Here is a 15,337-nt window from a genome sequence, read left to right on the forward strand (position 1 = left end):
CATGGTGGATTTTGGTACCTGAATTATGGTGCATCAATGTTTAGTGATTACTTTGATCTTTTTTTATATATATATATATATCTCTGACTAAAGAAAGGACGTTGTGAATAAACGGGTGATCTGATTGTTTCACTATTCTACAGTTCTTGCCCTAACTGTTACCACAAAGTTGTAGACACGTGTATCTCTTTAGATGTGGTGGCATGAAATCTTCCCTTCACTTGGACCTGTTTTAGCATTACAATGCTCCTGTGTACAAAGCCAGCTCCATAAAGATCTGCTATAAAGTTCTAAACTTAACCCTATAAAACATGATGAATGTGAACACTGACTGCACCCCAGGCCTCCTCACCTCACCTACACCAGTACCTGTCTTTTCTAACACCCTTGTGGCTAAATGTACACAAATCTCCACAAACACACTCCAAAATCCAGTGCAACATCTTCCCAGTAGAGTGGAGGTTGTTATAATGGAAAATGGGATGTTCGAAAACGCTCATTTGAATCTTATAGTCAGGTGTCGACAAACTTTAGTTTATTTAGTGTATATTAGTGTAAATTACTAAATAGATGTACTGTTGTATAATGTTTGTTTCAATATCCACAGGAAATGTAAAAAAAAATAAGTAGAAGTTTTTCCTGACAGTTAAATAGCAGGGATTTGTCATTCAGTAAATCCTTAGGATTCAGAAGTCTCTCTATCCTTCTTCATCGTTCAGGAAACCTTCAGCACACTCTATTCACCATACACACACACACACACACACACCTCACAGTCTTATACCTGCTTTAATAAAAACAATAAATACAGCAAAAATACATTTCGGCCACACATATGTATATACAGTACATTGCAGCGTTATATTATTAATAATTTTTTTCTTTTGCAATCAGTAAATAAAAAGTCACTTTTAAACACTGATACACACACACACACACACACACACACACCATGATGCCATGTGTGTAATCTGGTGTTTGTTGTTTATCAGGAACATGCATGTTGTGTAGTCATGGATGTGTTGTATCTGTCTGAAAACTGTTACACGGTGTAGTATTTGTTTCTCAAAGGAATGTCAGCCGTGTTAGAAAACAAATTCAGGTACGGCTTTGCATAAAGTTTCCCTTAACCAGCATTATTATTATTATTTAGCACATTAGTTAACAAAAAAAAACGTCAAATGTCAGCATTATTGCACCATCAGAAACTTTAAGAAAGTAATAATTGACAAAAAAATTATAAAAAATAAAACCCAAATCAATTACATTTATTCAAACTGCTGCTCCTGCTGCATCACATGGCACTGGAACATAATCAAAAGAAAGTGTACCCATCTACCCTCTTCCACATACCGTCACTTATGAAATTCAATTTTTGGAACGTATTTATTCATAAACTAACATTAAAAGCAAGTGCATTTGATTAACATTGAAAGAAATGTGTGTTGGCCTGCTTTGTTATAATTTTGGCATATTTATTGTTTAAGTTTTTTAATGTTCATTTCTACAGCAAATAATTATCACTAAGAGAACACGAATCAACATTTGTTTCACTCATGTTCACGGTTATATTCCTGCAGTTTGAGAAAATGTACTACATTACTCATAATACATTGTGTGTTTATAAGTGTGTGAGACGTGATTTTTACACCAAATAGTGAGGACACTCATTTTGAACCTGCCCAATGCTTCTGAATACAGTAACGGGTATGAGTTTCACATTTCCTACATATTTTGGAAGAAATCCAATGATGAAAAATGTGTTTTGGGGAAACCCAGACACTTGTAAACGAGTCTAAAAAATAATATTAATTGGGTGATAACATTATTGTATCCTCCCCTTGTGTTGAAGTGTCCCAGTGTTTGTGAGATGTTTTAAAGACGTCGTGTCTCTTTGACGGGAATTCCAAAGAAAGAGGTCGGGGGCTGATGATTCACTCTGTGAGACAAGGAGACCAAATGTACATGTTCAAAACATAAAACATTAAGTTCAGCCTATATATTATACATAACATTGGTTTCCTACAGTACAGTATAGTATAGAATAGTGCATATATATATATTATCATTAAATATATACACTATAATATTAATAACATAAAAGATAGGAAAAGGCTTCCTGTAGTATAGTGAAGTGAACAGTAGTGCGATTTTCCCCAAATAATAGCGCAATTATTAATTTTTAAATAAAAGTAGTCATTGATATATTTAGTAATAATAGTAGTCATTCCCAATAATTAACAGAATGATGAACAGAGGAACAAATAAATGGATGGACTGGTAGATGGATGGACAAATAAAACAGCTGACTAGATGGATGGACCAATGGATGGGTGGTCTGCAGACCAATAAATCATTAGTATTATGACTGTTTTTCTTAGTAAAAACTGTACTGTCATCATTACTCCATAAATAATAACTGCATGCTCGTGTATACTATGTTGAAATATTGTAGTATTCAGATCGACTATCAGAACAGTGACCTTAACAACACGTCCTATAAAAATCTGCACACTCAGCAATGTTAATGTACACATTTAATCTAAATAGCCAAATTCTAAAATATATCCTGTATTTCTGGATTAGTCAGAAAGCTTAATATAATCCTATTTGCTTCAACTTTATGCCTTTCAGAAATAAGCCTGCCACAGCGCTTTTTTAAAGCCTCAGTCAGAGCGTATGAGTATACGGAGAGACAGCGCTGCATGCCGGAAGATTATTCGGAGTCTTCTGACAGCGACATGAGCCGAAACCAATGAACATTTTGCTGCAGAGAGCAAATCTGAAAGTGCGTTCGTCAAACGAATGTGCGAAGTAAGACGGTGTTTTAGTGCCACGTTAAAATAAAGAAAATTACAAATATTACTAACATTATAGATATTTTGAGAATGAAGTAAAGATTAGGAGAGAAAAGTCGAAATATTTTAAGAATAAATTTGAAATCATTTGAGAATAATGTCGAATTTACGAGCATAAAGTCGAAATATTTGGAGAATAAAGTCGTAGCAGTACGAGATTAAAGAGGACATGTTTCGAATTCCAAAATCGCAACAAACATTTTGCTGTTTTATATAAAATGGATGTGTAGGATTTAGTACATTTAAATTCGGCTTAAGCAATTATACGTTTTAATTAAGCGTAGATTAAAAACATATCTTTTTAGCAAAGCCTACACATAACACGTCTCACATCATAACCTTGTGCTCCAGAACATATCGACCCTGAAAGAGTTCAACACTGCTTGAACAATGCTCAATGTTTTAGATTTTTTTCTCCTATTGCTACAGTATGACATATATAAACTAAACTTACTCAGCCACACACTCGAACCCTGGACCGGTGATGGATCTCTCAGTGATCTGTGGTAATGCTGCATTGAGAGAGAAAACAAAAATAATGAACAAACTCATTATAGATGCAAAAAAACCCAGACTTTCTGAATTTGGGCCTTTTGAACTTATTAAAGTCTATTATGAAAATGCGATTGTTCTCTATATTTTTGGACATGTCACTCACTGTGATCATCTGCACACAGAGAGCACACCCTCTCTATCAGCTCTCTGGCTTCAGCTACGAGCTGGTGGGCGGAGTCTGACATTTCCAGATTGTCTATTGCTGGCAACGATCTGGTGGAAGGGGAGGGGCTTGAGTTCAGCACATGAGGAGTTAACGGGATTAAAATTTTTGTTAGCCTTATCTTATTTTCGAGTCACTCACCCGTTCTCCATCGCCAATAAACTGCCACTGGTGAGGACTTTATGAACATTCTGTTAAAAAAAATATCGATTTTTATAATGAAAACTCTTTAAGACAAATCAGAAAACCAGCGAAATCGATGGGACTACTATAAAACATCCTTTAAGCCATCATTAAAATAAATATTTACTAGTCTGGAGAAACGTCAACATTACAAGCTGCACCTTCCAAATGAATTCACAAATCAGCTTCATTTCTGCTCATAAAACTCATAAAACATTATTAATGGTGTTTATGTGTGTTTTGTTTACATGCGCGAAGCTGAGCAGCTTTTTGTTCGAGATCTCCAGATGTTTCCTGGTGAGTTCGGACTTTCGTAGCTGACTGTGGAGAATGGAAAGCCTCTTGTTCAGGTCCATCATGTCTTCCTGAAATTAAAAAAGATCCTATTCATGATCTGATCGCTGATTACACTGTATTCTGAGGAGCTGAGATGATGGAGAGGAGAAAGGTAGACATGGTGTGTGTTCAGGAGACCAAGTGGAAGGGAAGTAAGGTAGGTTTATGGGTGTGGTGAGGGAAGTAATGCTGGGAGTTGGTTTAAAAGAGGCAGATGTAGAGGACAGGGGGGGTATGGAGATGAATGATCCGCTGTGGCGCCCCCTAAAGGGAGCAACCGAAAAAAATTAATGGATGGATAGATTGATTAATAGGTGAATAAATGGATAAATGGAGATATGGTTGGACTGCTGGATGTAAGTATGAATGAATAGAGGAATGTATGAATGATGGAGGGATTAAAGAAAATATGGATCGATTGATTGACGATAGATGAATTCTGAATAGATGAAGGGACTGAAGAATGCAGAAGTGATTGGATAGATGAATGGAAATGGATGGATGGATGGAGTGAGGGCTATATAGCTAGACAGGAAAATGGATAAATTAATAAAAGGAAGGTCAGGATATACAGACGGATGGACAAAAGAATGAACATTGAGAGTCTTGCTGAGGCTTCACCTGTAAACTCGTGTCTTTCTTTTCAGCAAGTTGGTCCTTCAGATCTTTGATTTCAGCCTCGAGAAGCTGAATGACCTCCTCATAGTCCTGTTCAGCGCTGTTATTCTGCATCTGAACAGCCTCAGCCTCCTTCAGCCTGCTCTTCAACATCTCATTCTCCTCCAGAGTGGTTTTGGATTTCTGGAACACATACACAAATGGAATATTGGTATACACACTGATACACACACACTGATATAATTATGCATGTTACATACTTTTAAAGAAACCTAGTAGAAACCTAGTAGAACATAGAAAAACCAACACAATACACCAGAAAGACATCATGAACGTTTGTGTTTACCTCTGTGGTTTTCTGAAGTTCCACCTCCAGAGGTTTTTTTGTGTCGTCTGTGTCCTCCAGTAAACCCTGAAACCATAGAAGGATTTTCATAAACATCTCAAAACAACTTCCACAGCCGCTTTTGTTTCAGCTAGATAATAAATGACAAATGGATGGATGGATGGATGGATGGATGGATGGATGGATGGATGGAGGAATGGATAGATAGATAAAACAGTTCCCCACTGTGGGATAAATAAAAGTATGTCTTATCTTATAAATAGAATGATGGAAGAATGGACAGATAGAAGGCCTATTATAAAGATGGAGGATATACAGACTGGCACAGGCAGACGAACAGACAGCTGATAAGATGGATGGATGGATGGATGGATGGATGAATGGATAATAGATGCTAATGGAGGGACAGACACACTTATGGATGAATAGATGGGCAGACTGAAAGACACATAAAAGGTGCTAATGGAGGGATTGATTGGCGGATTTTTGTATGGATGGATAGAAGGATGGATAGATGGATAGTCATAGAGCAGACATAGTCAAGTGGCTATATGGATGAATGGAAAGATAAATTAATAGACAGAGTGATGTTTGTATGTATGTATGTATGTATGTATGGATGGATGGATGGACAGAATGATGGATAGAGGAACATATAGATAGATGAACTGGTAGATAGATGGACAAATAAATGAAAATGAAAAGTTGGATGATATGTAAACAGGCAGACAAACAGACATAACTATATGGATAGGAAGATGGGATAGGATGGAACGATGGATGGGTGGTCTGATTAATGGATAATAGGTGCTAATGGATAGATGGATGGATGGATGGATACACTGATGTATGAATAGATAAATAGATAAATAAACGGACAGACTGATGAATGGATATATAGATGGATAGATAAATTAATAAAATTATGAACAGAGGGACAGATAGATGGATAGACTGATAGATGGAAGGACAGACAGATGGATAGACAGGTGGACAGCTGTCTATATATAGATAATTGGATGGATGAATGGATGGATGGATGGATGATTGAATATATATATATATATATATATATATATATATATATATATATATATATATATATATATATATATATATATATTTTCACCTTCATCTCTTTCATTTGTGTCTGCAGCTGCTTCATCTCGGACTGGAACGGCTCCATTTCCTCACTGCTGTAGCTGCACTCCGACTCACACGTCTGGAATAGAAGAAAAATTTATTAATTACAGCAGAAAACAATGAGTGGTTCCTTAAATTTGAACGCATTTTAAAAGAAATCCAGTACAAAATCTATCAGAAGCTGTGGTCTTACAGGTGAGTGGAAGGCCGACGTGTCCATCAAATTCGCCGCCTCGTGATAGGAGAACATGAAGGGTCCCTTCGCGAGCCCCGCCTCCTCCAGTTTATCATGGTACACGTTACGTGTGACCTCCACGAACTCTGATTGACCGAAATAAGCTGGCTAAGAGCACAGAAATATTATCAACATCAAAACACTCATGAGAGAATATTCACCTCCATAAGACACTGTTCCTTGAGGATCTGTGGACAAACTGTCTCTGATTTTTCTCCTGTTCTCCTCCGTGACTTCCAGGCCGAGGTAAGACAGAGCCTGAGGACAGATACATAAACAATCATTCTTTTAGCATTAATATTGGTATTGTGATGGTCGGATTCATCTCTGCAGGCTCACCAGGTCGAGCTTTTCAGATCGCAGTCGGATGTGGGGGTCCAGCGAGACTTTGGGTTTGGATGCAGCACTGTTGTTCTGTGTGGTCAAAGCTGCTGAGAAAAAAAAGCACACCACAGATATTAAAAGTTTGGAAACATCTAGTCCAAACAACAGTAGAACTTGCATAAGATAAAGAACAGGAGAGAAGATGTGATCAGACTGCCCTCACCCACCCACCGCAGTCAAACATGGAGGTGGAAACTTAATGTTCTGGGGTTGTTTTGGAGACCTATTCTGGAAAGTAAAAAGAATCCTGAACCGACATGGGAACCATTCTATACTTCAACACCACACTGATCTGCGGCTCATTGCAAACAATCATCTGGAGTGATATCTATCATGGAAAGACCTGCACAGCCCCCACATCTAAATCCTGTTGAACTGCTCTGGGATGAACTGGATCACAAGAAAGAAACCAGCAGTCTGGATGCAGAGAGTGTGTAAAGCTGTTCTTCATTCTAAGGGAGGATTTTGGTATGTGGAATCTCTGGATGTTTATATATTTGTTTGGTCAGAGTCAATTTTTATACCGTTACATGAGTTTGTTGCTTAAAAACAAAAGGAACGTGTGTTTCTCTTAAAAACCATAAAAGTCTGTGTTTCCACACATTTCTAAACTGAGAGAAAGAAAATAAAGCAAACAGAAAAGGATAGGGGAATAAAAATTTTAATAAAATAAGAACAAGAATTTGTGTGAATAAAATGAGAGCTATGAGATAAAAAAGAAAAAGGGGAAGGTATTATTGAACAAAAGAAGAATGAGAGACAAGAAGAGCAAAAGCTGAAGGATGGGATTAGAAGGGGGGGGGAGACAGATCTAAACAAAGTAATGAAAAACGTTGGGAAAGAGTAAAAGATAAAACTGAAAAAGTTGGGAATGTTGTGAGGATTAGAAAAACAAAGAGATGAATAAATTGAATATGAATAAATTGGATAAATAGATGAAGAAATGGGTGACAGACAGACAGACAGACAGACAGACAGACAGACAGACAGACAGACAGACAGATTCACGATAGACTCTCTCTTCACTCTCACTATAGACTCACTCTACACTCACTATAGACTCTCACTATAGGCTCACTCTAGACTGACTCTACACTCAATTTAGACTCTTTTACACACTCACTATAGACTCACTATAGACTGACTCTACACTCAATATAGACTCACTATAGACTCTCTCTACACTTACTATAGACTTGCTCTACACTCACTATAGACTCACTATAGACTCTCACTATAGGCTCACTCTAGACTGACTCTACACTCAATATAGACTCACTATAGACTCTCTCTACACTTACTATAGACTCTCTCTACACTCTCAGTATAGACTCACTATAGACTCACCCTACACTCACTATAGACTCACTCTACACTTACTATAGACTCACTCTACACTCACTATAGACTCACTCTACACTCACTATAGAATATAGTCACTATACAATATAGACTCACTATAGACTCTCTCTACACTCTCAGTATAGACTCACTATAGACTCTCTTTACACTTACTATAGACTCTCTCTACACTCTCAGTATAGACTCACTATAGACTCTCTCTACACTCTCAGTATAGACTCACTATAGACTCACTCTACACTCACTATAGACTCACTATAGACTCACTCTACACTCACTATAGACTCACTCTACACTCACTATAGACTCTCTACACTTACTATAGACTCTCTCTACACTCTCAGTATAGACTCACTATAGACTCACCCTACACTCACTATAGACTCACTCTACACTTACTATAGACTCACTCTACACTCACTATAGACTCACTCTACACTTACTATAGACTCACTCTACACTCACTATAGACTCACTCTACACTCACTATAGACTCACTCTACACTCACTATAGACTCACTCTACACTTACTATAGACTCACTCTACACTCACTATAGACTCACTCTACACTCACTATAGACTCACTCTACACTTACTATAGACTCACTCTACACTCACTATAGACTCACTCTACACTCACTATAGACTCACTATAGACTCTCTCTACACATACTATAGACTCTCTCTACACTCTCAGTATAGACTCACCATAGACTCACTCTACACTCACTATAGACTCACTCTACACTCACTATAGACTCACTCTACACTTACTATAGACTCACTCTACACTCACTATAGACTCACTATATACTCACTATATACTCACTATATACTCACTATATACTCACTATATACTCACTCTTGGTTTATTATAATCCTACCTGAGACATGAATGTCTGCGGGACTGATGTCAGGAGACGAGCACGGTGGCGTGTCTTCTGGTCGAACCTGTTACAACACAAGATGAACCAGATGTTGCTGCTGTTGTGTTTTTCTCCAGAAAAGCACTACTTTTTAATCCTGTGCTCACCTGAGGACATGTGACGTGCACTTTAAACCTGCTCTTGGCTCCGGCTCTCTGAACTCCGCTGTGTAGCGACGTGCTGCAGGGAAAATGGCCTTTCAGTGGAATGAAGGCAATTTCCACCATCGGCTCATGGCTTTAGGGGGGGAACACAGCAGAGTATCAGAGATTGGCTAAAACCTTCAGTACGGGGGTATGATGGTACGGTTTGGGTTTAAATGCACGGGAAAACCAGGAACACACGATGTTCACCTGAGTTTCACTCTGCCAATGGCGTTTTTGGCCTCCTCGTGAGTGACTCCGATTAGAGACTCCTTGTTAATAGCTATGAGCTGATCTCCTGCTTTGAGACGTCCATCCTGCATGCAAGAAGAACATAAGATCTAATCTAACTACATTAAACATGTTAAACACCTCAGACCTCTATGTCGTTGCAGTCTTCATCGTTTATTTTCATACACTCTCATTAGAATGGAATGTTGGGTTACCCTATGGCAGTCTTCTCCTGACACCACTTCCTGTATGAACACAGCCGGACCGTCTGGTCTGTTAGAACCTCCACTGATCGAGAGGCCCAGAGTCCCATAGCGAACCACTGAGATCAGCTGGATCACACCTTCACCTGGGTGACTGCGCACACACACACACACACACACACACACACACACACACACACACACACACACACACACACAAATAGCATGGTGCTTGCATATGCATTTCTGTCCGATTCAAACCCGTGTGTGTGTGTGTGTGTGTGTGTGTGTGTGTAGGATATACCTAAGCGAGCGCAGTAGCTGCCCTGTGTTACTATATGCATTCTGAGTAGCAGCTGGACTGAGCAGGAGAGGACTCTGAGATCTGGACGAGGACCCCGATGATGTGCTGTCCAAATATCTGCCTGCTTTAACACAGAAAAGCAAAACGTCCAAACTTGATATGATAAGATGATTTTTGTAGAAAAAAGCACGAATCAGAACAAAGAAGAACGAGAGACTCACTGTGCTGAATGGGGGAGTTTCTTGTTGAGCCAGAACTGCCGTTCGAGCCGTATTTCTCCATCAGGTCTGCAAACTCTTTCCTTGGAGGAAAGAAAAAAAAAAGATTGCAACCGCATATTTCTTTTTATTTAATGCTCCTCAAACTGTTTAAAAGCCCAATTTCGCATGAAAACAGAAAACATTTCATGAACCCATATTTTATTCGCAATCGAACACAGAAAACATATCAAATGTTTCACCTGAGGACATGTACCATTTTAAAGACAAAAGAAGGTAATTTATATTTTATAACTATGTTAGTTATCGAAGCCAACAATGAGCAGGCAGAAGGTAACAAGAAGTATAGGGTTAACGTGGAAGAGACAGAGGGAGTCAGTGATGTAAACATGACTGCTTGTGTTTTATATGATGGATGTTCTGCCTGGATACATTCATTAGATTACAACATTTAAAATCTGTTTTGTATTAATATATTAATATAATGTAAGGTCCAACATTTTGACCCAGGAGACTGCAAACCTTCGTACCCTTCGCTTGAGATCTTTAATCCTGTAAAACGCAGGTTAAATACAGAGCACGGATTAAAGACTCCCCCCCATCTCATCCTCTTAGATTCCCTGCAATCTGCTCTCTTTCTCCACTCGCATATACTCCAGAGAAACAGAGTAATCTCATCCCATTGCGGTTACCACTGACTCGTATACAAAATGTACATGGATATTTATTCACATTACCGTCAAAAATGAAAAAGTTTAAGTATATATATGTGGTCAGAAACCTAACTGGAATGAGCTCGAGTATAAATGCACCAGCTAACTCCGACTCGCAACATAAAACTGCCATTGGAGCATGTCAGTGGTTCTCAAACCACTGTTTTTTTTTAAACCCCACCTGTCCTCCATCATCGCAAAAAATGGTAATAAAATACTTCATGTTTAAAAATGTCCAAATTATTGGAATATTAAGTTCTACATCAACAACATCAAACAGCATTAAGTTCAGAAACAGAAAAATAAAAAGTGTAGTTGTTTTAGGAATCTTAACTGATGTTTTAATGTACTTATATTAATGACCTGTTTGTTCTTTTGAGAACCACTGGAGTATGTTAATGAAACAATAATTGTTAACTATCTAAGAGTAATTTACTTTTACATTTATGGCTTTTGGTGAACACTCTTATCTGGGGGCTGGGATTTGAGCTCATGACCGGATATCCACTTAAAGGTTAGTGTTAGACCAAGTACCAAGTGCTTGTCACTGTAGTTAGCTAGTTCGGCAGTTATTCACCAACTTTAGCACTATAAGCCTGTTATAAATTCCTCAACTCCAGTGCAATACAATGTTGTAACGTTAGAAGCCCTCAGAATCTCCTCAGCATTGAACCTCCTGAAGCATTGAACCAACATTGAACTGCCTACCATATTGTAGAATGAACTATGTTCATTCAACTATACAACTACTTCAAAGCAACCATATAACGTGGATGCTTAATAACTTAATAACTTTCTTCTGCTCAACTCAGATAAGACGGAAGTACTTTTACTAGGACCACATGCAGCTAGAAATAAACTTTCCGATTATGTAGCATCTCTGGATGGTGTTTCTGTTTCAGCATGTACGGCTGTCAAAGACCTTGGTGTGATTATTGACCCGAGTCTTTCCTTTGAGTCTCACGTAAATAATATCACCAGAATCGCCTTCTTTCACCTTAGAAATATTGCTAAAATTAGAAATATGATGCCGTTGCAGGATGCAGAAAAACTAGTTCATGCTTTTGTTACTTCTAGATTAGACTACTGTAACGCTTTACTGTCTGGGTGTGCGAGTAAGTGCATAAATAAGCTTCAGTTAGTCCAGAATGCAGCAGCAAGAGTCCTCACTAGATCTAGGAAATACGACCACATCACCCCTGTTTTAATCAGTCTACACTGGCTCCCAATCAAATCTCGCATTGATTATAAAATATTACTACTGACGTATAAAGCACTTAACGGTCTCGCACCGCAGTATCTGAGTGAACTTCTGTACCAGTATGATCCTCCACGCCTACTTAGATCAAAAGGTGCTGGCTATCTGTTGGTTCCTCAAATAATGAAGACTACAGCAGGGGGCAGATCTTTCTCTTATAAAGCCCCACAGTTATGGAACAGCCTTCCAATCAGTGTTCGGGACTCGGACACAGTCTCAGTGTTCAAGTCGAGGTTGAAAACTTATTTATTTAGTCAAGCCTTTTATCAGTAGATTTTTCTTAGGTAAAGGCACAGATCTGGAGGAGCATGGATATAGAGTGTTTGGTGAACTGGTATATTTGTATGCTGTCGCCCCTCACATTCACACGCTCACTCAGGTTTGTTGACGGTGGTGTGGTGGGTCGCCTCATCCCAGAGATCCCTCATGTCTGTGTTACCTTCTGGTTCTCCCTTTTAGTTATGCTGCCATAGCGAGTCTTGCCGGAGTCCAAACTGCACAGTGACATTAACTTTCATACACCAATAGTTACACTTAATAATCCATATCCTTCTCTCTCTCTCTCTCTCTCTCTCTCTCTCTCTCTCTCTCTCGGTCGAGTTAAACATGCTCCTGAGGCTCCAGTGACCACTGTTCCTGCCCCTCTCCTCCGTGGATCTTCACACTTCTGTGCAGCTTGGGACGGTCTCTCATCAACACCTTGGGTGGTTCCATGTAATTCGGAGTAGAACGGGTGCTTTGAGGACGGATTGGACTGTAGTTGGTGTCGGCGGTCTGCTGCACTGACTCGGAGTGCAGTTTGCTTCTGATCATCATCACTGTACCCGCAACTTTGTATATATGCTTCAAATGGACATTTGGTGCAACCCAGATGAGGATGGGTTCCCTCTTGAGTCTGGTTCCTCTCAAGGTTTCTTCCTTATGCCATCTCGGGGAGTTTTTCCTTGCCACAGTTGCTCATCAGGGACAAACATACTTACAAAGAACATATTTACATTTAATCACCACATTATCTGTGTAAAGCTGCTTTGAGACAATGTTCATTGTTAAAAGCGCTATACAAATAAAAATGAATTGAATTGAATTGAATATAATCCGACTACTTCAGTTTAACTTCATCCATCCTGCTTTGTCCATCCACCTCCTTTATTCAACTGTGACCCAGAGTCCTACTGGATCCTATATATATAACAATTACCATCATTGGAGTACAAATACTTTGTTTCTGTACTTAAGTAGATTTTTCTGGTATCAGTATTTTACTTCACGATTTATTTTTTGGACAATTTGGACATTTTACTTTCAGTTATGTTTTACACAAATATCTGTACTTTCTACTTTAGTTGAATCTATTTGGTGTATCATTTCCTGGCTCTCTCACACCACAGACGGAGCTACGAAGCTCACAGTGAGCAGGCAGAAGGCAGTAAGGAGTCTGGGGTTAACATGGATGAGACAGAAGGAGTCAATGATTTTAACATTCCTGATCACCTGATCATCATCATCTTTTCTATGCTTGTGTTCTATATGGTGGAATTTCAGCCTGGAGGTCATTCAGCCATTGGATAACAAAATTTGAAATTCTTGAAATGAATATGACGTGAGGTTCAGGTACCAGCGTGACACTAAAACAGTTAGTAGTAATGACGTCTTTTACTTAAGTACACGTCAGAGCCCAAACTTCTTTAACTTGAATGTAAAAGTGCAGTCAGAACTTAAACTTTTACCAGAGTCTTTTAAAATTTCTGTATCTGTACCTAAGTGAAGGATATGTGTACTTGTGCTACCTATGGTTATTTTTATTCACCGGTCTCATCCAACCACCTATATCAAACCATCTAATGAAGGTATTCAGGCTGAACATCCACCATATCAAAAGATGATGATGACCAGGTGATTAGGAATGTCTCTGTTTTCAGTCATGTCTGACTCGATATAAACATGTGGCTGTGCTCGTTGTTTGCCTCGTAAACTAGCCTACGTCTGCGGTGCGCGATAACCAGAAAATGTTATGCCAGTGGTGGGTTGAAAAAGCTGCACAATGACAGCACAATAACGGCAAGCAACGAGAAGAAAAAATATTGATTATGGCACCAAATAGATTAAAACAAAGAGTAACGAGTCTGTTTTTGAAATTGTAAAAAGTAGAAAGTACAGATATTTGTGTAAAAATTTAATGAGTGAAAGTAAGAAGTTGTCAGGAAATTCAATAATTAAGTAAAATACTGATACCAGAAAAATGTATTTGTAACTCATGCATTATATAACAACTCTAACACTTAAACCAGTGCAACACTATGTCGTAATGTAAAAGAGCCCCTCAGAATATTGGATACTGGATTCAAGTCAAATGGACTGTCTTGTGGGTTAAACGATGAATCTGTATATTATTTGTGATGAACCATTTCAGATAACACTGAAGCACTGAACCACACAGTGACGTGTGGTAGAAAAAAACCTCAAAAGGTGTTCTGTAGAACTCTATGTTAGGTGTAAGTATCCCAAGAACTCCTATGTCTGTGTAGGTTGGACTTTGTTTGATTGAAACATCAAGCTTTTGCATGCGTATACTCATTTTTATTTACCAAATGCATATTGTATGAACATCTGAGCTCCGGTGGTGAGTAATGGAGTCTTAAACAATGAGAACCAAAGACCAGTGTACCAGTACTAGTGTGTGTTAGTTACCGAGCTTCCCCGTCTCGTGCTATCAGAAGACGCATGTGATTTGTGGACGAAGCCGCTCTGAGAATATCCACTGCTCTGAAATCATAGAGGTGGAAAGAAAGAAAGAAAGAAAGAAAGAAAGAAAGAAAGAAAGAAAGAAAGAAAGAAAGAAAGAAAGAAAGAAAGAAAGAAAGAAAGAAAGAAAGAAAGAAAGAAAGAAAACTCACATTCAATCAAATCAAATCAAATAAAGCAAATGCAAGAATTCACAATTCATAGATAAATCGATTGGAAGAAGGATGGGGAATGATAAATTGATAGATTGATGGGCAGATATTCTAGATGTGATTTTTGCATTTTATTAATTTGAACTGGAAGATATTATAGACACTATATGTCCAAAAAGTATTAGGGCACCTGATCTTCTCCAATCTGTTACCCCAAAGTCGGAGGCACACAACTGTATAGTAGGGATGGCTGGATTCAGATA

At 38.5% G+C, this 15,337-nt stretch overlaps 1 protein-coding gene across 4 annotated transcripts in view; it reads right to left on the reverse strand.

The window, feature by feature from the left end:
* Positions 1-1,242: 1,242 nt before the first annotated feature.
* Positions 1,243-15,337, reverse strand: part of si:dkeyp-72e1.9 (syntaxin-binding protein 4) — a 31,888-nt gene continuing 17,793 nt past the window's right edge. For 2 of the 4 annotated variants that reach the window (XM_046866956.1, XM_046866953.1), the window contains 18 exons: positions 14,869-14,943; positions 10,213-10,292; positions 9,992-10,115; positions 9,700-9,841; positions 9,464-9,570; positions 9,218-9,347; positions 9,069-9,135; positions 6,777-6,868; positions 6,599-6,695; positions 6,396-6,523; positions 6,189-6,281; positions 5,060-5,125; positions 4,717-4,896; positions 4,008-4,124; positions 3,718-3,767; positions 3,517-3,626; positions 3,313-3,370; positions 1,243-1,939 (listed from right to left, as the gene is read on the reverse strand). In XM_046866956.1, coding sequence (XP_046722912.1) covers positions 1,876-1,939; positions 3,313-3,370; positions 3,517-3,626; positions 3,718-3,767; positions 4,008-4,124; positions 4,717-4,896; positions 5,060-5,125; positions 6,189-6,281; positions 6,396-6,523; positions 6,599-6,695; positions 6,777-6,868; positions 9,069-9,135; positions 9,218-9,347; positions 9,464-9,570; positions 9,700-9,841; positions 9,992-10,115; positions 10,213-10,292; positions 14,869-14,943 — 1,780 coding nt within the window. In that variant the 3' untranslated portion in view covers positions 1,243-1,875. The remainder of the gene's footprint in view (positions 1,940-3,312; positions 3,371-3,516; positions 3,627-3,717; positions 3,768-4,007; positions 4,125-4,716; positions 4,897-5,059; positions 5,126-6,188; positions 6,282-6,395; positions 6,524-6,598; positions 6,696-6,776; positions 6,869-9,068; positions 9,136-9,217; positions 9,348-9,463; positions 9,571-9,699; positions 9,842-9,991; positions 10,116-10,212; positions 10,293-14,868; positions 14,944-15,337) is intronic. The other 2 variants (XM_046866955.1, XM_046866954.1) reach the window with 2 other exon arrangements.

This window comes from Silurus meridionalis, chromosome 14 (assembly GCF_014805685.1).
Source record: "Silurus meridionalis isolate SWU-2019-XX chromosome 14, ASM1480568v1, whole genome shotgun sequence".
Taxonomy (NCBI): domain Eukaryota; kingdom Metazoa; phylum Chordata; class Actinopteri; order Siluriformes; family Siluridae; genus Silurus; species Silurus meridionalis.